Raw genomic sequence first — 27,519 nt, 5'->3', positions numbered from 1 at the left:
TGTTCCTATCTGGAGGGTTAATTTTTTGAAGATGTACATAGTTTTGCATGTTTGTTCTAAGGGAATAGGGGATGGAGGTATATTGAAAAACATTTTTGTTTGAGGGTTTTCATTTAAACAAAAAAATCTTGGTCTTAAAAAATGTGACATAGGTTCAAATAGAGATGAGAATAAACAACTGCATAAAAGATCAGCCTGCCAGATGTTAGTGTGTGCATGTAACACAGACATTGGAAATACGCATTCAGAAAAAATGTCATGTATAATAAGTGGGAATAACAGCTTTTTATCTTGATGGCTATGAACTAAAATAGTCTTACAGGTATAGACAAAAAGGGAAGAGTATTGATTCATATTCAGAAATGCAGGGTGCATATAATGCAAGAGGAGACAAATTTGGAAGAATTTTACATAGAAATGATTTCAGGATGGATATTCAGCAGAATACCAAAGGCAAAGGAAAAGGGTAGTGAATACTCTAATTGCTAGAGAAGCTCCAATAGAGGTAGAAAAGGAACAAAAGACAATAATTGTAGATTTCTGGTAGTAAGGGGCTTTTGGTAAGGTGGAGGACTACACTGGTGTGTATTTATATTCCACAAAAAATGCTGTTTTGGAGCTTAAGAAAATTTTGGGAGAAATAATCAGCTTTCAGCAGGGAATACAATAAGTGGGGACTGGTACATGATTTGCAATGGTGAGGATTTATCAGGGGGACAAAGTAGTAAAATATAAAAAAGTGGGTAGATATCTGAAAAAAATTATTAAAATATTTGGTATGGAAGATGTGAATTCAGTAGAAGGAACTTGGACAGAATTTGCATATAACTCCCAATGTACAATAACTGGGCTGGACTTGATGGAAATTATATTTCACAGGCACATTTGCATTTAATTGAAAGCTCCAGCATTTATCCAGTAACTGTTTTAGATCATGCTTCAATAAAAATTAAGATAAAAATGCAGGGTAATGAAGTAAAAATGAGACATGGATACGTTCCCACCTACCTGTTTAAAAGAGTGAAATTTAAGGAATGGATAGTGAAAATTGTTTGAGAATTATTAGAAAAGATAGAAATATATTCACAAGTTATAGAGTGGGATAAAATGAAAAGCAGAGTAGAAATCAGAGAGATGGTTAAGAAGTGAGAGGAATTAGAGGGGCTGACAAATTTTAAAGAAGTACAGAATAAGGGCAATCTCACAGAAAAAAAAGAGGTGCAAATACAGAGTGCCAAAGAGAAGACAAAGGGAGTATCTTGATAATATGCATGAGTTTAGAAAGATTGCTGTTAAGCATTTTTTTCTTTAATAATAACTGCAAAGCTGAATAACTTTTAGCACAACGACTTAGGCAGAAGAAAGTAAAAAGGGTTGTTGCTAAACTTTGGAAAACCTATAACAAAAAAAAAAATAAATAAATAACCAGAGATCTTGTAGAGGTTTTAGAAATGTTTTGGAAGTGTTATGAAAATTTGTATAAAACAGAGAAACATGGAAATCAAGAATGAGCACAGATGGAAATATTTATGGAAGAATTAATTATACCAGAATTAGAGGTACTTGAGGATCAACAACTAACAGTTAAAATTGGTGGGGATGAGATAAAAATGGTGATGTATAACCAAGCTTAAGGAAGGTCTTCAGGAACAGATGGTATTCCTGTGAAAGTTTGGAAATTAAGAGGGAAGAAACTGAAAGGTATTGAAGAGTTTGTTTAACACTATTTTAAAAGGAGGGGAAGCACCAACATCTTGAAAGAAAGAGTTGGTGGCTGTTTTACCTAAGGACAATAAAGACCCGTCAGACCCAGCTTCTTACAAACTCATTTCAATTTTAAACCATGACTATAAAGTGCTTGTCCATACTAACTAGAAGAATGCCTAATGTATGGACAAAGTTTATGGATGTGGATTAGTGTGATTGTGGACAGAAGGCAAACATTTGACATTAACAGAACAGTGATGATCCAGTCAGAAGTTGAATGTAAGAAAATACTTTTGTTGTTGGTGGCTTTTGATGCAGAGAAAGCATTTGATGAGTAAGCTGGAATTTTATGAGTAGGGCAATGGAAGCATTTGTATTCCCTGCTACAATAAAAATATTAATTGGGAGATTATATGAAGGATCGCAAGAATTAAAGTGAGGTAGCTCTTCTCTGTTAAGTTGTTTTTAAACAGAGGAACCAGGCAAGGGTTTCCCCTTTTCCATTTACTTGTTTTATATTTAGAGCCATTTGCAAAGAAAATAAGGGACTCAGAAATGCAAGGATATAATTGGTATGGTAATCAAGAAGTTAGCTTCATTTGTGGATGATATTATATCGTACATGATAAATCCAAAAAGGGACATCTCAGTGTTGCAGAACATTTTGAGTCAGTCTCAAGTCTTTTTAGGATGTAAAATTAATGAAAATAAAACAAAGACTATAGCTATGAATCATGTGCCCAAACAAGATTTTGTTAAGCAATACCCATATATATGGGAATATGATAAAGTATTCAGGCATATGATTTAAAAAGGCTTTTGTTTTGGCAGATAAGGATCTGTGGGAAGAGACTAAAAAGACAACACAAAAACTGAGAAACTGGAAGCTCATGTTTATGGCTATGGATATTAAGATACAAGCAGTTTAGTTCCTTTAATTTTTTATACAGGTCAGGCAAGAGTTAAGTGGGATGAATTGATCCTTCCACTAGAACAAAGTAGTTTAGGATTACCTGATGTGAAGGGACATTTTAGAGCTACACAGTTAAGGTTCAAATATGTAACACAAACAGGTTATAATTTAAAATCAAAGGGATGACGATAAAGCAGTGGGAGTTTAATAAATAGAGAGAGATTGGGATTTTGGATGCAGACCCTGAAGAAGAAGAATAACCATGCAGAATATTATATTCATAAAGTAGCAGAAATTATTATAAGAATTAAGCCAACACACAAATGGAAAAATGAGAGTTTGCCAGTAGGGATGACTGCATGTATAGGTACAGAAAATACACAAGAGGTGGCTATAATTTACTTGAGATAAGTAGCAAAGGAACCATGGTACTGGAAGCAAATAACTAGACAGTAACTAGAGAGGGAAGGGTAATAATAGAGTGGGAAGAGGTCAGGATGCCATTTGGTCTACAGGCTAGAAAGTGCCTTCCTTACCTGGGGTTGATATCAGAGTATAGGCAAAGAGAAATGGATAGGGGAATCTTAAGGAAAAGACCTTTTTCTGGTGGGGGTTTTAGTTGAATCTAGAACAGAAGCTATTGTTAAAAAATGGATGCTTATTAGGGCATATAAAATATTGGATGTTAACTATAGAAATTAATCAGAGGAGGCTAGAAAAGATTGGGAAGAAAGCAATTTACAAGAAAACCAAGAAAGGACATATCTATCACTTCCAATTATGCAGTAAAGTTCATTAGATTTAGGATCTTTGCTTGGAAGTGTTTGCATAAGTATTTTTATACCCCCCACTCAGACATCAAATACATTTTTCTTAGGTAGATAGCAAATGTTGGAGTTGTGATGGGGAAGAAATAGGTAACTAGGAATCTGTGTTATGCAAGAGTAATGAGTTGGCAGATTTAAAAAAAATTCCCTAGAGAGTACTCTGTCAGAAATCTTTGATGTATGATTTTTTGAGCTGGGACACAGGTTATGAATTGCTTAGATAGAGTAATATCTTATTAAGATTAATTGTGTTGGTTTATTAAATCTACTAAAGTATATGATGGTGTTTCAACCACTCCATAAGAACCCAAATTTTGTTATAGGGAATAAATTGATAGACTTGCAGAAATTCCCTCTAATAAAGGATTTAATCATATTGGATTTCTTTCCCTTGCTTGAGATATCAGTTCACGATATTTTAAGAGAGAAAAGTCTTCCTATTTCATATCTAATTATCATGAGACAATTAAAAGATCTAGCTATAAACTATTTTAATAACTTTGAGTTTAAAGAAGAGGAATTAAATATATGTCGCAATCTGTGGGAAGCTCTGTTACAAGACAAAAAATATATAACTACCTCATATAAACTGATAAAAGAGATGAAACACAATAAACATATTCTCTTATCGAATTACTGGAGGGAAAAATTAATATTAGTTGAGGACAGCAAGATTTTGGATGCATTTAAGCTAACATTAAAGTCAGTATCCCTCCAAAAATTACTATTCACACAATTGATGATATTTAATAATGCCTATTATACCCGTCTTACTCTTCATAAATTTGACTCAAAAAATTCTCCTAATTGTCCATACTGCATAGACCAGATAGCTGACCTGTTTCACATGTTCTGGAGTTGCAAATGCATTTTTAAACTTTGGAATTCGTTAAAATTTCAATTACAGAAAATGGGCTACCAACATTGAACACCCTCTTGGGAATTTATGATCCTACATATTCCCCCAGATAATTTAGATAAATCAAAAAGGATCATAATCATGAATATTTGTTTATTAATGAAACTATACATAGCTTCAAACTGGTTGAACCCGACCCAGACATCTTGGGAAAATTTCAGATCACTAGCAATAAGACATATATTAGCGCACAAATTTTTAATTAATGACCATAAGAAAAGTATACACAATGTTAAAATATGGGAGCAAATTTTTAATATTGTGCTGGCCTAGAGGTTCTTATCCACTGTTACTTAGGATACATATTTATAAGTCAGATTCAATCTTAGATTAGATATAGATTGTAATAATAATACAGATTGATGGCTCTTTTATGTTATGTTCCCTTCTTAACATTTTTTTGTGTTAATATACAATGTTTGTGTAACTTTTGGAAGCAATCTTGTACATATTGTATATATATAGTAGTGTGTAGTATGTAATTGAAAAATAATAAAAGACAGATTATTGAAAAAAAAAAAAGATTAATTGTGTTGGTTTACCAAAAAGCATTTACCAGAAAATGGAAATCAAAGTGCAAACCAACTGTATCTGAAGTATTGAATATTATAAAAGAGATAAATGAACCGGAGGAGAGATCTGTAGAAAAGGAAGGAGCAAATAACATAGAAATAAATGGAAATTGTGGAAGAGTACTTGCAGAATAAGGTTCAGGAAGAAAAGGAGTGAGGTTTAAGGGAAGACAGCAATTCTGAAATGTAATGTTGGACTGACGATTACAAAAAAGTAAGAAAAGATGTGTAATGTATATATAATTTTATGTAGATGGAAAAATGTTACATTTTTTTTCTTTTCTGTTCATAGGTAAAAATAGTAAACAAAAATACAGTAACGTAAATTGATAAAAGGTGTATTAAGCAAAAAAACAAAACAAAAAGAAGACATTCACTTAGTAGATTTATTTTGCCAAATAGTGTTCTTGGACAGAGAACTGTCCCCCTTAGTCAGTGGATTTTTAAGTCTGGCATATCATGGACACCTATTTAACTTTTTCCTAAGTTACTGCATGGTCAGGATGCATGTTTCCATCATCCTGGGTCATCATGACTTTGTGAATAATAGAACGCTATCTCAGCATTGCCTTTTCTGTCAGTTAGAGTGGGGATTAATTCATGTCTGCCCCCCTTTAAAGAGCCCTACTTCTCTTTAGTATGTGAAATTTATAGTTGACAGGTCTGACCTTTGTGCAAGGTGGGCCAGGGTTACTGATAGACATCATTCCCACCACACAGCTGTTATGGCTTCATTTACTGTCACTAGCTTTTATTTACATGGAACTCCACATTATCTGTCACAAATACTAGATCTCCCTTACGGTATATCCTGATTTCTTCCAAAATGTGGCTTTGGCCATTAATCAACCCTTCCATTTTGTCTTGGAGAAAATCCTTCATAATGTGGCTGTGTATTTGCAGCTCAAGCTTTACCTCAAAATGGTACATGAGCTCAGGAGGGCAGATCAGTTGTGCATGTTTGACTTAGGTAAGGAAAGCTTGGCAGGGATCAATCAGATGCTTTCCAAATGGACTGTCAGTTGAATTGTCTTTTGTCTTTATGTAGTTACATATCCATTTGCCAACACAGTTGAGGTTTACTCCTCTATTTCTGACTTGGTGCTTGCAGTGACAGATTTTAAATGTGTCCTTTGCAAACATTTTTGCAATAGCCATTTGATCATTGGTAAGTAATGTTATCAAAACATAATATTTGGATGTCTGTTCTAGGAGCCAAGCTTCCTCTGGTATCCTCTGTGCTGCAGCAGTGAACTTTCTCATTCTTGCCTAACTGTCATTCCTCGACTCCTTCCCCTAAGATGTTGTTTTTACATCTTGAAATTCTTCCCAGCTGTCACCCACTACAGATCATCTGAAAGTAAGATAGAAAAACTATGTCAGTACTCACCATATTAGTTTGTCTTTAACAGGTCTTCAACAGTGGGTACTTGCTACCCCTTTCTCTAGCCATTGTTGTTGATACTTCCGCCATCCACCTCAAGTATTTGTTCTGTAAATATAGCAAGTATACATTTAATATGCTTTTTAGTTTTGTATTTTTCATGTATATGTCACTTGTGTTCCTTGAAGACAGTACTGAAGATCATGTGACAGTGTCTGCCCTGCTTAACCCATCAATGTACACTGCTAGGGTTCTGCACTACAGATCTTTAAAAGTTTTTATCAAGGGAGAACTGTCAGGATATTATGTCTATCATGCACAGCATACAAACCTTTCATAAATCACCTGATGTGTTGAACACTCGCATATCTGTTGTTTCTGTAAGTAGTTCATAATTACCTGTTTCTGTTGCCCTCCCTTTAAAAATGGTACCATGTAGCAAAACTGAGGACGTATAATCTATATGGCTGGATGATTTTTAATTATTTTAGTGAGCTGCAAGAATAAGCAATCAAATCATGTGCCACTTTAAGAATTATGCTTTCTGGTAAGTAATTTTTTTTTTCTGAACCATATCACTAAAGAGAAACTAAACAAAAACAGTATGTTTTAAATTGCATTATTTTTACACTGAGATCTTCTTGTGTAACATTTTGCATGCTATATTCCCAACAGAAGATTACCAAGAGCTAATAGAAGATATAGTGCGGGATGGTAGACTGTACGCATCTGAAAATCATCAAGAAATATTAAAGGTAGGTCTTTCATATTGAACTGGTATGTAGTCACAATTCTTTATCAAAAGTGTGTGATAGCACATCAAATAGGGTATCCCTAAGAAAGAATGAGGGCAGGATAGTCAGCATGTGAAGATCAAGACTAAACGTTGAATATGAGATGGAGGCCCACCCTCATTAACTCACAAGACTACAACCACAGGGCTCTGATCAGCTTTGCAACTTAAACTTTCTGTGGATACTAGCCCCTCCCTTTTTGCCTGTAATGCTCTGCCAAGCAGCTTCCTCTCCATAATTGCTTAGATAGGCGAAATGGCCCAACATTACTTCTTTTTCAAAATCATATTTTGTGAGATCATTTTTTTTTTTTACAGTTTTGCCGTCAAAAACATTTATTGCTGTGCATTTACTTTAGCTTTCAGATTTAATTGATCTTTAGGTGTGTCATTTACATGTTTTGTGTATTTATTTCATTAAATGTTTTACCTTCCTTGCTCGACTTGTATGCATTGGCAGTTTTTTCCCCTCTCTCCAACAATTTAAATCAGTTGTGCTGCTTTGCATGTACAATTTTGGTTTTCTTGTCCTTTCTGTTGTTTGTTAAATTTCTGTATTTTTGAGTGCATTTCTTTAGTTTGTACAGTGTGAACAGCAGAGCTTTGAAAAAAATTCAAATGTTGGCACAAGATCATACCACAGGACAAAAACACCTCATGTATGTTTTGCTTAGGGGAGGAGCAATTTACAGAATAGTGTGATGTGTGAATCCCTTCTTACCCATAATAAGGTTAGGCAGGGGGAAAAAAGCCATTGTCTGAATTGAAATAGAACTCCACATCTACTGCTAATGAGGCCTTGATCTTGAGCACCATTCCAAGAAGGGAAAAGGAGGACTTAAAATTGTAAAATAGATAAAAGTTATAAAGAAAAACAATGTGATAAGATTACAGTTTCTTCTCCAGGTTTTATGTTTAAAAAGACAAGGACAGAAGACTGAACTACTGATTAATTTAGATAGGATTAATTGTCAATTAATAGTTTATTATTGAACACTTTACTTTTATATGTAACATCTCTGAGGATGCACAACAGTGGGTTAAAAATGCAACCTCAGAGACCACCAAAAGTAGTTTTTAATGATCTTTTTTCAGCCAAATGGCTTTCATTTGTCAACCTAATGGAAATCTCTTTGTTCCTTGATGACCACTTAAGAGTCCTCAGGATTCTAAATGTTCTTCCTACTAACAAAAGCTCCATTGATTGGGTGACTTTAACTACTCTTCAGTAAAATGGGATACCTGTACTCCAACGTGGGTATGTCCTAAAATTCATAGACATAATAAACAAAAACTCTCTTGAGCAGTTGATAAACAAATCTACTAGAGGACACAGCACTCTTGATCTGATATGACCACCTCTCGCTTTACTCTTCTTGTGTCTCCTTCTCCACTGAAGTCTGCCCACAAACTTATGATCTACTTTATAAACTCTCTAAAGCCCCAACAGCAGACTGTACTGAATTTAAGGACTACAAATGTGCCAACCTCAACCTACTTAATGATGAAATGTCAGTATTCATTTATGACTGCACCACTCTTGACACTGATACAGCAGCATACTTCACTAAGGAATTATGTACTATTTAGAAAAATGCATACAGCTAGCAGTCCTTACCAATGCCAAGTATTATAGGAAATTCAATACTAAACCACCCTGGATGTCCACCACCATAAGTAAACTCTACAACAAAAGAAACAAGCTCCTTAAATTATATAGCTGATCCAAAACCCCTCTTCTCAAGGAAAATACCAAGAGTATTACAAACAAAATGAGAAACAAACCGTATCTGGTCCACTACAAACCGGATAGCCTCTAGAAGCCAAAGTTAATTATAAATCCTTTAGTTATTTTAGAAAACTAAGAAACAATACTGTACATTGCTTTGGACATATTCATAAAGTCACTTTCTATTCTGATGCAGAAGATCTTACCAATGTCTTTACAGACAAATTTAATCCCAGCTTCACCTCCAATGCTACTATCCAGAGCCCTAAAATACCTGCATCCCTTTCTGTCACAGGTATCTCTAAAGGTCTTATACTGAAAGTGCTAACCGAGACCAAAACTAATTCCTCCATGGGACCTGAAAATATATACAGTTAATTAATGCTGTTAAACATTCTGTTGCAGCATACCTGTCAGCTGTCCAGATTTTTGCTTAATATTTTGGTATGTTCCTAATAAAATTTATGGTTGTCTGGTAAACCACTAAGAACATAAGTCACTAAATAATTACATACTTTTGAGTTTCAGAATTCATATCCTTTAGAAAATGCATGCTAGTACAAACCCTGTTATTCACACAAATTTCTAAGTGCATTATTTAAAGTCTGTCCCTGTTTTTGGGGTGTCAGCCCACCATTATTTTAGGATTTGTCCAGATTTCTTGTGCTAAGAGTTTGAGAGGTATGCATTGCAGACCCAAAGCTTTAACTTGTGTTAAGCTAATGGTTTTGTCTCTGATGTACAGCTCACTACATTGATGATGTCCCTGTATAAGAGTGGGCCTTACAACCAAGCCAAGTAATTACAGACCTAGCAATCATACAAGCCTCATCTGTAAAGCCATGGAACATATTATAACTGATCTCATAAACTATGGTATCAAGAGTCTTATTAGACTTAACCCCCTCAGTTTTAATTTGCGAAGCATGGATCCTGTTTGTTGAAAGGAGTAAACTTATTTGAAATGATTATGGAGGCTGGTAGACAATGGATGTGTGGTACACACAGCATATCTTCACCTGGCTAAGGCTTTCCACACCATTCCCCATGCTTTTGTCATACAGAAGTAAAATGCATATGTGCTAAAATAGCAAACTGGCTGAAAGACAGAAAGCACACAGTATGAGTTACAGACACATCATCATAAAGTATGAAAGGTGTCCACTGATATCCCTCAGGGCTTGATGCTGGAACTTGTCTTTTCAGTGTTTGTTTCTGAAATCTCCAAACAAACAGCCAAAACCTCTGACTAACAAAGTTGAGAGATAACTGCAGTGTGGGGGTTAAGTCATCCCCTGAAACACATACCCTTCAGAATGAACTCTCCCTAGTAAACTCTTAGTATACTAAAATAATCTCAAACCCAATGCTAAAAAAGTGTAGCAATGCCACGTTTGGCAGACAACACTTCCCCATCATACCATATGGTCAACCCACCATTACAAAATGAAAAACTAGTCACGAACCTAGGAACTTGGGTTAATAATACCTTCTTGTTTGACCTTCATTTGAAAACAATTGTGAGAAAACCTTTCTATTTAGCACAGCTAATTGTCAAAGGACTCAAGGTCTGAAGAGGTAATCACTCCCTTATACTCAGTCTTAAGTTAGACCAGTTGTCATGTATAATGCTCCGTTCAGGATGTATCTCACTAAATATATCAAGCAGTTAGAAAAACCCTAAAGATTCCTTACCAAAAAAGATCACAAGCCTCAAGTCCTTAAGCTATGAAGAGAGGTTGGATGCCCTATCTGTTTATTCAGTGTCTTTCTAACTTTTGAGGAGAGATCTCTGTCTCATTTACCAGCCCATTAAGAGATACAGTTGTCCTGGACAACTTGTGTCTCCACAAGTCCACTGGCTCCAGCAATACTAGAATCAGGGATTTAACTCTACACCAACTAACAAGTCAAGCATGACGGAGGAACAGTTTTATAACCTAGCTCATCTTAGACCTCTGAAATAAACTTACTCTGCATGTTAAGCATTATGACTTACTATTTTCTTATAAATGTAACCTAGATGACTGAATAGGCATTCACAAATTTACTCCAGGAGAAAGGAAGTGCAGCCTATGGGAGGGTACTGGCAAGATATAAATGTTCATAAGACTCAAAAGCCTTGGAATATCTATGAATCTAATTTATCTGTGGATCTTCTTTCTGAAACTATAGTTACAACTGCATGTGAGAAGCATCATGCTATTAAATAAATGGGGGTAGATATAGTTTCTTCCCTGTGTGCTTCTGAAGTAAAAAAAAGATGGTTACTTCTTTTAGGCCTTTGTCTGCTAGATTCATCAGGTCACACAAGAGTCATTTTTATGCCTGCTGTCAAGCTAGACTATATAAATATGATGGGGACATTTATCAGAATTCAGCTAAAAATATTTTTGCCTCTTCTGTGTCTGGTCCCAGGACAGACAGGGCCATTTCCTCAAAGCCAGACTTTTCTACTAGGCTGTCCCAGTTCTTCTCAGTGGTCTTCATTCAAATGTTGGTTCTGGTCAGACTTTAATTTCTATATCCCAAAGTTAATGTTGGGAGAATTATTGCCTTGAGCAGTGTTCTTAACCCTAGGACTGTAGTCTTTGGAATTGGCATCTTTAACTTCAACCTTGACATTAATGCTGTTGGAGGTAGTTCCTTAGATCCTAGAACTTGGGGCTGACCCACTGGCATCGGTTTTGGCACTGATGCCATCAAGGCCTTTGCTGAAATCATCAAGGTAAGCTTTCCCTTTTGATCCAGTTGTCAGGGGTCAGATCACCAAGGTAAGGTTTATGGTCAATACTTTCAGTCTCAGCATTATCCCCCAGTGGGATTTGACCTCAGGAAGCTGAGGCTGGTCCCATCACCCAGAAGTGTAGAGTCAACTCTGATGATACAGACTGCGTCACATTTAATGCATTTAGTGCCTGTACCAATCATGGTTTTGACTTCAACAAGGGACACTTCTTTGCCTAGCACTTTGGCTCTCTACTGTTTTTCCAAGCAGGACAGAATAGTTGAGGTGCCTTTGCAGGATCAGTCTTACATATGTAGTTCCTTGGAGGCTTCTTCCTCCTCTTTGAACCTGTCTCCTCCGAGGCAAAATAGGAAGCACAAATTTAAGAAGAGGCACTTGCACTCTCATCAGGAGTCTCCCACCACATATATAACAAGGATGAAGGTGTTCATTCCTCCTGCCAGATGACTCCCAAGTTTGGGGAGGTTCAGAAGGTGATGAGGTGGGAGGGGGTAATTCACAGACCTCACAGTCCCTCTTAAAAGTTTTGTGCAGGAGGCCTTCCATATCTTCCAGATCTCTTCCTGGGCAGTACCCCTAATTGACAAAATGCTGTACTTTGTTGGTAAGACAGCTTGTGAATACCCTGTAGTTGTGGCACTTGTTACGGGGAGATAGGGAAGGTGGACAAGATCCTCCAACCTCTTGTAGACTAAACCTGTTTGACAGAGACCCCGAAGCCAGAGCCCACCATTTCTGCAGCAGACTTTAGAAACATTCCTATTGTACATATACCTGCTGTCCATCCCACAAAGTAAAGAATGTAAGGGTATGGAGAGGCTTTGGAATTGAGTTTATGCATTCTCCATGTAAATTTTGATGGGAGTAAACTGTTTGTCTCATTTTGCTATGATTTAAGAGAGAGCTAACTGATGAAATGGAATAGTCACTGGAAGGCTTATTTGAATGAGAAATGAAGCAATCTCAAATGGCAGCAAGTCTATTGTAATCTTCACCATGAGTATATCTTGCAATTCTGCAAATGGTGTAGTGAGTGCAATGAGTCCTTTCCTAGGACTTCACAGTCGCATTTGGTTGCATCTTACAGAATTCTTCTAGGATACTAAGAAAACTTTTCTAAACATCCATTCAATTGGCTGTGTGCTTTTTGTTCTAGCAGTAGAGTTCTGTGGAAAACATGAAGAAAAATGGTGAGGCCTGCACAGCTGTTGGTGTTCATTTCAAACTCTCCCATTGCATATTATCTTGAATGCAGCAGTGTACATGTCAGGACTGGTTTTGACATAGTTAGCAGCAACAGAATAAACAAACATCTGAGAGAAACCACTGTGGCCATAGTAACTTCCAGAATGGTCACTTACCCAGACAGAGTAACAGTTGGCACCAGCAGGATACTGCTGTCCTCCTTTGGAGTGGCAACAGTCTAATCCCTTTGATTGTGCCTGACTGTCCAACTCTAGTGGCAGTTGTGCTTCATCTGACTCTCCACTTTGATGCATGACTGTCCTTCACACAAGACAAGTGGATCAAGACAATAGTATCTAGAGGCTATATGATTACATTCCTCTTTTGACACCAGTTCCTCTCTTTCCCCACTTTCTAATGTCTCACATTGTAAAAAGTGTGCAGCATGAAAAGAGGTCTTGAATCCTTTACAAAAGAGGGCCAGGAGGTTCCACCATGCCAAACAAGATTTGTTTTTTCCCCTCCATGTTCATTTAGTGCCCCAAAAGACAAAGGATCTTGGTCCTTTTCTTAGTATGAGTGGTCTAAATGAATTTATTCCAAAGGAGACCTTTTGTAGGGTCACACTGTAGTCTGTCCTTCCCTGTTGGTCAGAATGAGACTGGATGCATTATTTGGACTACCAAGATGCCTACCATGATGAAGGTTTCTGGGGAGTCCAGATGGAATCTACATATTTAGGTGGGAGCCAGATAGTTTCCGATAAATGCATATCCGTAGTTGCAGGCTACAAAACATGAATGTGTTTCCTTAACTGGACAACTGGCTCCTAGCTGCTCCAACATAGAAAAGTCAATTTTTCTGTGAGAGAGTCTCTTTCTGAGATGTTTCCAGTCTTTGGAATCATGGTGAGCACTGCAAATTCACAGATGCACACTGGACACACTGTCCTACAAAGTACATTTTTCCTAGGGCAGGAATCCTACAGAACATGGTGTTTCAGATCATTCAAGGTTACTCACTCCCTATCTCACTATGCCTAAAAGCCTTAGGTCTCATAGCAGAAAATATTTACTTGGTTTCAAAGTTAGATTTTGCATTGCAGTTTTGCAGTGGTCTTGCACATGAAGGCATCCAAGACTTACAAGTTTCACTTAAAATAGTACACAAATGCCATAACCTGACTTTGGGGATTCTTTACCACCCCTGTAATGTCTGCACCCACAAATATCTGTGCCGTAGGATGTAGGGTTATTGTCAACAATATGCAGTTCAAGGAGTGTGGTCACAGACAGAGACCAGTCTTTACATTAGCATTTTATAAACAAGTGCATTAGAAGTCTTTCAGAACTCTACCTCAGTGAGCTATTGATAGCCACACTTGAAACACCACATCAGTAGTCTGGTACATAAACAAGCAGGGAGTAACTGACTCTCCCACTTTAAGAAACTGTGGGGGCATTAGAAAGGGAATGGGTTATACCCTACTTTCTAATAGCCAACCACATTCATGTGCTGTTCCTTTGTGGACAGACACAGTCATTGCAGGCTTACGTCACACAGGTAATCCCTCAACCTTTCAATAATGTAGAAGATCTTCCATCACTTGGGAAGACCTGAGGCTACTTGTTTACATCCATAGCCATTGCCATATGCAGGAATTTATTTTCCCACATTTATTTTCTAGGGGAATGTAGCAGTTATGTTTTTGTCTAGAAATGGCTCCCAGGACTCCTTTAAGTGTTTGCCCCATTTCATTTTATTATAGAAGTCATTTGTCTCAGTATTATGGGGAAGCCCCTGTGTCTTGGGTCTTTCTGATTTCTATTAAAAAGAAACTTGCTAGAAACAACAAAATTAAAAAGATTTCTGATCTCTCCTGATCCACCTATCTGGAAAGCCTTATACCAACCACAACTCCCTATATCTAACTACCCTTCTTACCCTGGCAGGGTAGTCAAAATCCACACTTCTACTTAAAAGTACAGTAGTACCGAAATATACAGAAGTGAATGCACTTATTTCTATGTATGAACCACTTCTAAAGGTTTTTATCTTTTCAGTGCTCCAATGCTAGCAATTTTAGACCGCATAGCACACATCGTTGACACTAAATTAAGATGTTCTGTATTAAAGTGCTCCTAATAGCAGTTTCAGCTTTTTGTTAAGGTTCTAACTCACTGTTACTGGCTTCCTTGAAAGTTTATAAAGATGTTCTCAGAGGTTCTTTTCTTATTCAATTTCTTATAAATGATTGATTGATTTTTGATTATCGGGAGGTGGACCGTACCTTGGATCCTTTTCATCCACGATTCAGCTGCATGCTTTACAAAATTATATGGAAGGCGCATCATTTGTTTCATAGCACAAATTTATATACAAGTCACATTTTCATTTCATGGCAGAGTTCACAAAGTTACATAAATGTGAAATTGTGTTTTAACAAGGAATGCATAAAGTTACCTAGTTTATTGCTAGAGATACATGGGAAATTTTCACAGTGAGACAAGGATTAATCTGACATACATTAGTTTGTGGTGGAAAATGACTGTATTATACTATGAATTCAGAGAAACATAAAGAGATCACTGTTGTAACTAAAACAGGGTCCTAGGATATAGGGGGATGTATTGTTTGCAAGAAATAGTGTAAGATGTGGATTGTCTGAGAGGAAAACCTAAAATTGGGGAAGTTAGAGTGCATGTTGAAAGGGAGGTTGTATTTGCATGAAACAGAACTTTCAAATGTGACAAATAAGTTAATGGTGTGGGGAAGTACAGGGGTACCCAGCTTACTCTTTTTCATTAAAGCATGTGAGTTTGTACATTTTCTTTAAATGGTCAAGGAGATTCCTTTGAAATTAATTTAGATATGTTCCTCTATGGGTCTTTCTTTAAGAGAAGTTTAGTCCTCTTCCATTTGAAGTGCTACTTCTGCAGTTCTAAATTTGTTTTTTGGAAATGTTTTTTTCTCATGACCATTACTTTTGCCAAAAGAATTTTTGAATTACAGACTCTGTGTAATAATCATCTTTACTTGTTTTTTCTTCCATAAGGATAGAGTGTCTTTGTAAAGCAACCCATAGAGCCAGTCTATTAACCTGCCTATCTTTTTCCAAATTATTCCAACAGAGGCAAGTATTTGTTACATTAGATGGATGTCCACAGGGACTTCAGACTGTGCTTTGAAATAACCATATCTGTCAGAAAAGTTTCACAATTGTTTATCTTATTTACTAAAAAGAAATTGGGCTCTAGCATATAGAAAACTATTTTGTCCAGATGGTTTCCTAATTGTGTTAAATTCTGTTATGAAAAATACAGTAAACATTTGTCTTCTGTGCTTAGAGCTCACTCACCAAAGTGATGGCTACCTGCCTAGCTTTTCCTGGTATGCATCCATGGATGATAATTGTATATCATGTGCATATAGGTTCCAGTAGATACTTTCACAAAATGCTACTAGCTGAATATGATCTCTAGACCTAGATATAGGCCTTCCATAAAGGCCACAGTTATTAGGGGTGTGTGCCAATGAGGAAGACCACCAACAAGGATTAGCTTGAGACTCTGCACTGTTGGTTGATGAGTCTGAACCTCCTCATCTCAATCAGGAAAATGATATACTTGCCATAACATTAGATCTGGATGAACAAGTCCATTCTTAGCATACCCACCCTCCTTACCCAGTCTCAGAGCAGATATGGTCTAGACGACTTTTAGTGATAATATATTTCTTTCTGATCTGCCTTAGCAAATATTTCAGAGGTTTGGAGAGGAAGCTTTTTGGCATACCATTATGGGAACAGAGAAGGGGCTAGTTGCCTTGGAACGTTTCAGAAACTAGACTGACTAAAGGTCTAACACTAGTCTTAGTAGTTGAAGGATGGACCTATTCATCCAGATGTAACATTATGGTAAGTACATAGTTCTTTTTTCACATATTCAAATACATGACAGTTACAGCTACTTGTATACAGATTGTTTTACAGGTGAGCAAACTTGCCTTGCACCTTGTAACTTGTGGGGAGGGGGGTGGCTCCCACACTCCACAACTTAATATTTATGGCTTCAGAGCAGATTGTGATACTGACCATCATTGCTGTCAGTATCTCACAGCCATCTTAGACTTCGTCCCCTTGAAATTAAAAAGATATCAGATTGTGGGTGTAGTGGCACATACCATTCCCTCGTGTTGGGGAGTGTGGTGAGCCTGCACCCTGCAGAACATGATGCCTCTGCTAGTTATCTAGTTGCACATTTCAATGTAAATGTTGCAAATTGTTGTTTTGAGTTAGCAGTGTTTATAGAATCAGTGTTTATGAATCAACATTTCTGCTATATTAATCATAGGCATTGTCAGATATATAGTAATATGTGAATGTAGCTCATGTTTCATTAAAAAAGCTAAAGCTGGCAGGTATTGTGAGTAGTGATCCTGCAATGAGAATCAGTCTATAGTAAAGCTTCTTGCTGCAAACATCTCATGTCTAATACCAGTCATTCATTCATCTTGACAATGTATTTGTTATAGCTCTGCATGTATGGACCATGACAGTTTACTGAAGAGTAAAGTACTGAAAGTCATAATACTGAATATACAGTGCTGAAGTCTCAAAATGCTAAAATATTAAAAGTTAAAATCAAAGTCCATACTCCCCTACATGTGTAAAAAGCTGGACTTGCCTCCCGCAGATCCCATGATGTTCTTCATATTGATCACTGCTGCAGTAACCTAAGCTGTATGTGTTATATCCTGCATAAGACGTAATAGCCAGCCAGCTACCAAAGCTTCAGGGCACCTTCCCCATACCCAAACATTTAGCTCAAACTGGGATGACTAAAAAAAACATTTGAGTGCCAATTGAGCTTTTCTGCTGCTGAGAATAATGCCCTTTTGCAGGCATTTGGAAATTGATGGCTGTTCCGTTGCTGGGCAGATAAGTTCCTTTTGTGGAAAAGCCTTCCACGTTACTTTTAGACTTGTTATAAATAACTTTTTGTGAGAAGCAATTACTTTTAAGCTAGGTAAAAGTTGTTTAAAATTGCCTTTTCTGTGGAGAATCTGTGTTTATTTTACTTTTTTGGAATAAGGTAAGTGTTTTAAGTGCTTTTTACTGTGCTTTTTTGTGAAAAATACTTTTTGCTAGCTTCTTGTTTTACACACTATTGCTGCTAAGCTTCCCCAGGAAACAATCACCTCTTTCATCTATTTTTCCAAGCACCTTTATTGAATGATCACTTGTGACATAGGCAAATTTGCATTGATATAAAAGTAATCAAACTATATTAACATAAACGTACTTTACATATATTGCTATCTAGCATATAAACTAAGCAATACTACATAAATTAAGTTCCTACCTTTTTTTTTTAAACGAAACTGTTTTATTAAACCATCATGCATTTATATAAATGAAAAAGAATCATACCGACTCAATCTTAGTTGCTAGCATTTTACTTCACAAACCATACTGACACACTCCCAGTTGCAAACATTATACATCACATAATCTGCCCAGTCATTTTCAGTGAGATATTACATAGCTCATTTAAATCTTGCCTTCTTTTAATCCTCATTCCTCCGCTATATGTATTGTTCTCATAATTCCCATTTTTCCTATGTAGTTTGCTCCTAACGCTTTTCTAAAGATCTCGATTGTAGTTGTTTTATTTCTGTTACTATATTCACTACTTCTAATATAGTTGGTTTACATTTTGATTTTCATGTTCTAGTAATTGCTTTTTTGGTAGCCACCACTATTAGACACAGCAAGGCCTTACCATATCTAGGCAGTTCAGATTCTGTATCATAGCTCAGAAAAATCATCTCCCTTGTCAGACCAATCTGCCCACCCAGCATCTCTGACAGTGCATTCCTCAGGGAATTCTTAAAGTCCGCCATCTCAGCGCACACCCAGAAACTGTATTCCCAATTACCTCTTTATTCCCCTTCACACCTCAAACATTTACTGTATGGCTGAGGAAAAATTCTCTGGAGTCTAGTTGGGGTATAAAAATATCTATGTAAACATTTTCAGGCAAAAATCCTAAATCTGCTAGATTTTGTTGCATATTTGGGAGATATACATATATCCTCCCATTGTTTCTTTGTGAATTGCTAATCCTGTCTCTCTTCCCAATCCTTTCCAACCCTCTCTGATTGATTCTTATAGTTATCATGCAATATTTTATATGCTGTACTAATTATTCCCTTTTTAATGGCAACTTATTTTCTAGATTTTCTTAACTCTGCCAGTGCTGGTCTTTTGTTTAGTACCTCCCTATTTCTTTCTCTTTGCCTATACTCTGAAATCAGTCTCTAATAGGGAAGGCAGTCTCTAACCTGCAGTCCAAATACATTCTTGTCATCTTCCAGTTCTATCATCTTTCCCTCTCTAGTTATTTGCTCCCAATACCTTGGTTCCTTTGCCAGTTTTCTCCAATAAATTTCAGCCCCCTCTTGCCTATTGTTTGTATCCCCAACTGCAGTCATCCCTATTGGCAGAATCTCCTTTCTCCATTCCTGTGTCAGTTTAGTTCTTAGAACATGTTCTGCTACTTTATGGATATCATATTCTGCATGATTATTGTTATTCTCCTTAAAGGCCTGCATCCAAAATCTCAGTCTCTCCTTGTTTCTTGAGTTTCCCCAATGTCTCATCATGATCCCTTTCTACGTTGAATTAAAGTTTTCTGCTTGTGCTATGTATATGAGTCGTAACTGTGTAGATCTGAAATACCCCTTCAAATTGGGTATTCCCAATTCACCCTATTCTACTGGAAGAATCAGCTTATCCCATTTGACTGTTGTCATCTTCCCCTCCCATATAAAGTCCTTCAGCTCTTTATTAATTTCTACCCATAACTTCTCCCCTGGTTGATAAAAATATAACTGACCCATGTATAAGACTTAAGGGACTAAACATATTTTAGCTGCTTGTATCTTACTATCCATATCCATATCACAAAACTTCCATTTTTTTCAGTTTTTGTATTATCTTTTGTTTAGTCTTTTTCCACATATCCTTAGCTGTCACACTATAATAATTTTAATCCATACTCCTAAACATTTCATTTTATCATGTCCCCATAAATATGGGTATTCCTGAACCAGTTTACACTTTAGTACATAATTTACTGCTATTGCCTTTGTTTTAGCTTCATTAATTTTGTATCACAAAAAGATTTAAAACTCTCATTATGTTCCACAACACTGTAATGTCTTTTCTTGGTTTGTCATGTACAAAGTAATATCATCTGCAAATAAAGCCAGCTTTTCTTGACTACCATGCCAATTACATCCTTGAATTTCTGAGTCCCTTATTTTCTTTGCCAGTGGTTCTAAATATAATGCAAATGATAAATAATAAAAGAGGAAAGAGGACACCCCTGCCTGGTCCTTTGCTCAAGCAAAAATTATCAGAGAGGACCCGATCCACTTTAATTTTTGCCTCCAATCCCTCATATATTCTCCTAATCAACCTTATACTTTTTTCAGGAAATGCAAATGCTTCCATTGCCCTACTCATAAAGTCCCAGCTTACTCTGTCAAATGCATTCTCTGCATCAAGACCCACCAACAACACTGGTATTTTCTTACATTCTGCTTCCCTCTGGATTGTCATTGTTCTGTCAACATTGACAAATGTTTGCCTCCTCTCCACAAAACCACATTGATCCATATCTATCATTTTGGCATTATTTTCCATTCTTTTAACCATCATAGACATGAACACTTTATAATCATAGTTTAGTATTGAAATGGCCCTGTATGAAGCTGGATCTGATGGATCTTTACCCTCTTTAGGTATTACAGCTACCACTGCTTTCTTCTAGGACTGTGGTACTTCTCCTCTTAAGATACTGTTAAACAAAACCATCTACATCTTTATCAGTTATTTTCCTCCTAACTTCCAAACTTCCATAGGAATACCATCTATCCTTGGGGACTTTCCTGTAGATTGGTTGTACAACACAATTTTAATCTCATCTCCTCCTTTCCTAACTCTTAGTAGTTGAGCCTCATCTACCTCTAACCTTGGCATATTTAATTCTTCCATATACATTTCCATTTGTATATTTTCTTGATTTTCATATTTCTCTGTTTTATAGAGACTCTCATAGAATTTCCAAAATATTTCTAATACCTCTACAAGATTTTTTGTTACCGTCTTTGTTATAGGCTCCAAAGTTTGGTGACAGCCCTTTCTACTATCTGTTGCCTGAGTCATTGCGCTAAAAGTTTTTGTGCTCTAGTGTTGTTATAAAAAAACAGTTGCTTAACAGCAGTCTTTCTAAGCTCATGCATATTATTGAGGTAATCCCTTATGTTCTGCCTAGTATTCTGCAGTTGATCATCTTCTTGTTCTGCAAGATTCCCCCTATTCTGCAATAATTTAGCATTGGTCAGTCCCTCTAAATAATTCTTGTTGCTTCTTAACCATAGCTCCCTTTCTTTTATTTCCACCCTATTTTTAAATTCCATCTTAATTTTATCCCACTCCCTAGTTATATTTTCAGAACAAATTTCTATCCTCTCTAACAGCTCCTGAATAATCTCCACTACCCATTCCATACATTCCTCTCTTTTCAACATATAAGTGGGAGAGCACCAATGTCTCATTTTTATTTCATTACCCTGTGTTTTTATTTTAGCTGTTTTTGTCGCATGATCTGAAAGTAGTTATTGGGTGGGTGTCAAGCCCTTCAATTAAATGAACATATTCCTGTGAAATGTAAGTTCTGTCTAGCCTAGCCAAATGTTGGAGCTCCTCTTGCACTTAATATAAGTACTCCTCTTTTCCTTTGCCACAGGTATTTCACTGAATAACCATCCTGAAAATCTTTCTTTATCAAATTTACATGTTCAGTTCTTTCTAAGTGTGTCTCCTGCAAAATAGCTATTTGCACTCTACATTTTTAATATAGTTCACTACTCTTTCTTATTTGTATTTATCTGTGAGGCCATTTACGTTTAAGAACATTAAAGAAAGCATCATTGTATTAAAAGTTATTATTCCGACCTTTTATGTATAACACCTTTTTTGTTTAATGTCTAGCTCCATCTTTTATGTTACATGCATACACTGTTTGGCAGGTTGAACTTTTATACAGTTGTTTCTTGTCATATACATTTGAGCCTATGTCACATCTTATAAAACTTTTTGTTTTATTGAAAGCCCTCGAAAAAAAACAAAAAACACCAGCAATATCCCTCCAAAGCCTATTAACTTAATACTAACACACAAAAGTATGTACACCTTCAAACATTGAAGTTTTACCCCCCTAATAGGAACAAAAGTCCCAAACTGACAGTCAGACTCACAAACTTGAGTTAACGTAAAAGAAAGGTCATCCATGCTAAGACGCATGGTGCAGCTTGTGCTTCTACTAAGTGCTGATTGGTTTCATCTTATCTTTATAGGTGTCCCAGCTGGGAAAACCCCTGAATGTTTTCAGAGGACATTAACTACCTTGGGAAAGGCCCTGAATGCTTTTAGAGAACTTATCTACTTTGGGAAAACCGCTGAATGCTTTCAGAGAACATTGTCTCCTAGCCAATTTCTCTTTCTTGTTTCTTTTTTTTTCCTCAGCCAATCACTGTCCACCAGACTATAGCCAGTTTCTCATTATCAGATTGTCTCCATGGAGACATGAGAACCAGGCAGCCAGTTTCTCTTTATCAGATTGTTTCCATGGAAGCATTAAGACCAGCTGCAGAATTGTTACTGAGCATACATGTATTTGCTAGAAAAAAGCCTAATAATAATCCATGTTCTTTTTCATTTACTTGCTCTCTCTTAAAATGTGTTAATAAATCAGTCTAAGGTCTTTAATCCAGTCATTTTCCCATGTAAGAATTAGAAAAAGCACACTTATTTTTTATCATGCTTTTTAATGGCTTTTTTTACATTGCAGTGCCTACATTTCTTAAAACTGAACAAGGAGAGAGAGGTGTGTGTGTGTGTGTGTGGGGGGGGGGGGGCAACAGCACCTGTTTGCAATCCCCACAAGTTCAGCAAATTCTGAAAAAGGCAAATATTTCCATATTTTCTTGTTCTGTCATATTTCACAAATATAATTATTGCACTGTAATCCCATATTAAGTTACTTTATTACTGTTCATCTCTGAAATCCTGCCTCTGCTTCATTTCCAACATACTCTCAATTCTTCTAGTCAACTCTCATGCTCTGTTCCATCTCTCCAACATTTTCTGTTGAAAATTTTGAAAAGTTTCAGAGGTACAGTCCCTTATTACCAGAAGAACAAGAAGCATAATCCCCTGTTTCACAGCTTACTTTTTATTGGGCAAACTTTTGTATTTCCTCCTTATCATGTACTTAATCAAAAAAATAATTTGTCCCTGCAGGGAAGAATACCTTGAAGACAACTGGGTACAGCAGTTTAAATCTCACACCTGCATCTCAACATTCCCTGAACAGTGGAGTAAATTTGCTCCTCTTCTGTCTGGTGTACAATGAGTAATCATTCCCACAAACACTCTGCTGTCTCCCAGTTTTAGTACTTTTTTCCTTCTGCCACAGTTTCGTTAGAATCAATTCCTTTTGCTGGTAGGATTGCATCTTTACTATTAAAGGTATAGGTTGCTTTCTTATAGCCAGGTTTGGAGCATACACACAATGTGCCCTTTCAGCTAACAACTCCTGCTGTGGAATACCAGTCCAGTTGCATGTTTGTGCTTTCATAAAATTAATTCAGTCTGTTCCTTCCAGCTTCTTTGGTATTGCTGAAAATCTCAGGTTTTCCCTATGTGCTCTATCCTCTTAATTCTATTAATTTTTGAAACATCTCTTCCTGAGCAGTCTCATATTCAGCCAGCCTTTTCTTTATTTAAACCTCTGATTTTTGCAGCTTTATCATCTCATCTATCAGTTTAAAGCTTCTTCCATTTTTTCCAGCCTTGTGTTGTTTGTGTTGATATACTCCATTAGTGTTTTGTTTATTTTAAACAGGTGTGTATGCAGTTGTTTTATATCTTCCTATAGATTACTGGAAGTCATGTCTGAAGGTTGCATTGCTTTTTGCTGAACATCTGCAGAACTTTTCCCAGTCAGTGTTTTTTCCTCACTTTTTTTAGCTGTTTTTTTTTTCAGGTCTTCTGTATTTCTTTATTCCTGGTATCCAGGCAGTGCACCTACTAGCCAATTACTGAAAGGTATCCATAAACACAAGTCTTCTGGCCATCTGTGCTGAGGTTCTGTTTTCACACTGGGAGAGCTAGAAGTAAGCTGTTACTCAATGTGCAGCCATCTTGGAAGACATCACTATTTCATCTTGACCATGGAACAAACTTAGAGTCCCTTCAGTGGACCTTCTTCAAGACAGATGAAAAAGATTAAGCTGCCTTTGCCATCACAGTAGGCTGGTGATTTTCCTCAGCTGCAGGTGGCTGTGGCCAAAGCTGGTTCCTCAGACCAGTTATCTTTTTCTTTGGATTCCTCTAGTGTTGTCCATACAACTACCATGAACCAGGGGTTTGCTTCTACAACTTTGATTTTTGGAATTCTAGACTGTCATATTTGTAGAATGTTTATGCTTCAATTTCCTCTTGTAAGGAAAAATCTGACTTATGTAGTTTACTTTTTTCTGTTTCTCAGGTCACTACTCTTTGAAATGTCTTTATGACTCTATGACTCTGTAGATACTAATTCCATGGCTACTGCCACTGGTTCTGTTTTAAGGATGTTTGCCTGGCTAAATTCTCAGAACCCTCTAGACAGTAACAAAAATGAAAATTTGAATTCTCCCTTGAATAGAGATTTAGGTTTTCGACAATGCTGTAGAGATTATCAAAAAGTGTGGTGAAAGAGCTAAGCTTATTCAGGGAAGCTGTGATTCCAAATGGTGGTGGACTTCCACAAAGTTTATTTGTGACTTCTCAAACGAGCTGAAATCAAAACGAACTATGGACTAAAACACAAAGCAAAACCAAAAACAAACGGTATGTAAAACGCTTTTCATCCAGATTATATCAGGACTTCTTCAGACAACCCATTAATTCTCACAGTGAATTTAAATAACCTCTTATGTGTAAGTTAACCAAAAAAGGTCACAGTAAATTCCTTCAAAATGGTTAAGATCTCATTGGTCTTTACCAACCATATAACCAATTTGTAAGTCTAGCTGACATGTATCACTGTGTTTTATATAAAAATTAAAACAATATAAACATACAAATAAAAAGTATGACATCCTAAACCCTAACTACATTAATTTTATATAAAATTTATGTATATTTTTCGTAAAATCAAAAGTTTCAAAGTGTGTAGTCACTATCACAAAAGTAAATTTCATGAATACGTTTTTTGGATGTTCATCTTGCATACAGCTACAGTCATAACAGATGGGTTCTCCTGCTGTCAGGCGGGTCCTTGGTCGGCCGAATTCCAAAGTCTAGGTCCGGCGTCGGTTTCTGGCACTTCTTCCCTGACGTCAGTGCGACAGGGGTATAAAAGAACCAGCCAACGCCATTTTCTTCAGTCTTTCTTGCTGCGTGGTGCCCGAAGTAGAAGCAGTTTGCAAGTGCCGGTCGGCCAACTCCTGAAATTACGAAAATTTGGAAACTGAAATCTTCTTGAAAGCTAAGTACCCCATTGGGGAAACTTTTCTTGCCTCAGACCGATGTCAGACAAAGTTAATAATTGTATTTCATGTGGGAAGCAAATACCGCATAAGGATTTCTATTCCCTCTGTATACCTTGTTTAGGCCCAGACCACGACGTCTCGGTCTGTCGCTTTTGTGCTACATTCAACAAACGCACCATTAAGCGTCGGGCGGAGTTCGCCCAGCATTATTTTGGGAAAACATTTAACTACGTTATGTCGTCGGATACTCCGACTACAGTTTTGTCTAAAAAACGCAAAGATAAGGACTGGCACTCGAGGTCCACGGCCTCTACCGACACCATGCCAAAGCCGACTACACGTGGTCCGGTTCTCAGCGAGGCGCCTACGCAGCCCCTGACTACCGATGACACTTCATTGGCAGTGTCTCCTGTGCCTGAGGTCGCAGGCTCCTCGGCCCACACCCAGACTACAGATACCGAAGCCATTCCTGGAGTTGAACCTCAAAATGTGGATAGGTCTACCTCCACTCAAGGTGTCTTCAGACCTTCCTCTTCCTTTTCCATTAAGGTCTTCACTAAGTCTAAAGCAGCCATGCATTCTAAGAGACAAGCTACACAGGGCCCATCTCCAGGCCCCATGCCTAAAAAACAGATGCTTAAAATGGCTGAGGATTTAATTTCTCTTATCAGGGGTTCTCAACCTCCACCGGACAAAAGGCCCAGAGTGGAGGAAGAATCCCCCTCCTCTGATCAGGGCTCCATTATTTCAGAGCACTCTGATGATCAGGAACATTCTTACTCCCCTTTTGAAGACTCTGATGCAGAGGAGTCCATTCCTTCTGTATCCCCCCCAGAGGATTATTCATTTGGGGAAACTTTTCATTCCTTAAGGCAGCACTTCCACTGGGAAGACCAGGATTATTCAGATTCCAAGAAAAGGCTTAGGGAATTTCTCTTACTACCTCAGCACAGGCCTCTAGCTATACCCCCTGTCTTGGACATCCTAGATGATGTTTACTCGGAGGCCTGCCTTAACCCGGATTCTCTGCCTCCAGCCCCAGTCAAACCTGGCAGGTATTACAGGGTTCCTGACTCACACCAATTCCTATATAAAAGCCATGCTGCTGGCCCAAAAACCACCTCACAGGGCCCCAAGGGAATTAAGGCCTCCACTGCTAAAAATCTATTACCTTCCGAGAGAGATTCCAGATCCTTAGAAAGGTGGGGAAAAAAGGTATATACCTCGGCTACCTTAACCATGAGGGCCTTAAACTGTCAGTTCCATATGCTAAAATACCAACAGTTTTTGTTATCACAATTGAAAAGTAAAATGTCACAGCCTGAACAACCAGACTTGAAGGAGTTGCAGGATTTGATGCATAGTGCAGAACAAGTGGGTAAGCATACCTTACAATGTGGTTTTGATGCTCTAGAGGCCTCGTGTAGAGCTGCTGTTACAGGATCAGTCATACGTAGACATGCCTGATTTAAGGAACAAACCTTGCCTGATCATGTCAAAGCTAAACTACTAGATGCCCCTCTACAAAAGGATGTATTATTTGGTGCTAATGCTGAGGAGGTATTAAGGAAAATGGAGGAAAAGGCTAAATCAATGCAAACTGTGAAAGATTTTCTACAGGTACAACCCCCACGTTCCAGTAGAAATTGGCCTTCCAAAAATTGGTCCTTTCCAGCCACAGACAGATCCCAGAGAGGTAGATACAGGCGCCCGAGGGGCAGAGGACAATCCCAAGGATCGTTTAGAGGCAGACAATGGCAAGCTCCTACACAAAGAGGTGGTGAGGATACCTCGCAATCATTCAGAAAGCAAGCCCAATGACTTTCCCCTTTGCATACCAAGCAAGATTCAAATGGCAGCACCCTTAGGAGGAAAACTGGCATTATTTACAAAAAATTGGCATATTGTTACAAAGGACAAATGGATCCTGGACATTATAAACAGAGGCTACACAATCAAAGGGCAGAGACACAAAAACAAATTACAGATCTTATAGACATGAAAGCTATTCAAGAGGTACCTACGCACGAACAAGGTCAAGGTTTTTATTCCAGACTATTCCTGGTACCAAGGAAGGGAAAAGATTGGAGACCTATATTGGACCTATCCATCCGAAATACTTTCTTAATCGT

General features: G+C 37.3%; 1 protein-coding gene across 1 annotated transcript in view; it reads left to right on the top strand.

The window, feature by feature from the left end:
- The window catches only part of LOC122791730 (signal peptide, CUB and EGF-like domain-containing protein 2), a 1,774,756-nt gene that overhangs the window by 1,732,651 nt on the left and 14,586 nt on the right, over positions 1-27,519 (top strand). Inside the window, exon 22 of the mRNA XM_044059635.1 lies at positions 6,998-7,077. Within this exon, the coding sequence (XP_043915570.1) occupies positions 6,998-7,077 (80 nt within the window). The remainder of the gene's footprint in view (positions 1-6,997; positions 7,078-27,519) is intronic.

This window comes from Protopterus annectens, chromosome 17.part0 (assembly GCF_019279795.1).
Source record: "Protopterus annectens isolate FY-2018-M chromosome 17.part0, PAN1.0, whole genome shotgun sequence".
Classification (NCBI taxonomy): domain Eukaryota; kingdom Metazoa; phylum Chordata; order Ceratodontiformes; family Protopteridae; genus Protopterus; species Protopterus annectens.
This window is presented reverse-complemented; position numbering and strand designations above follow the sequence as displayed.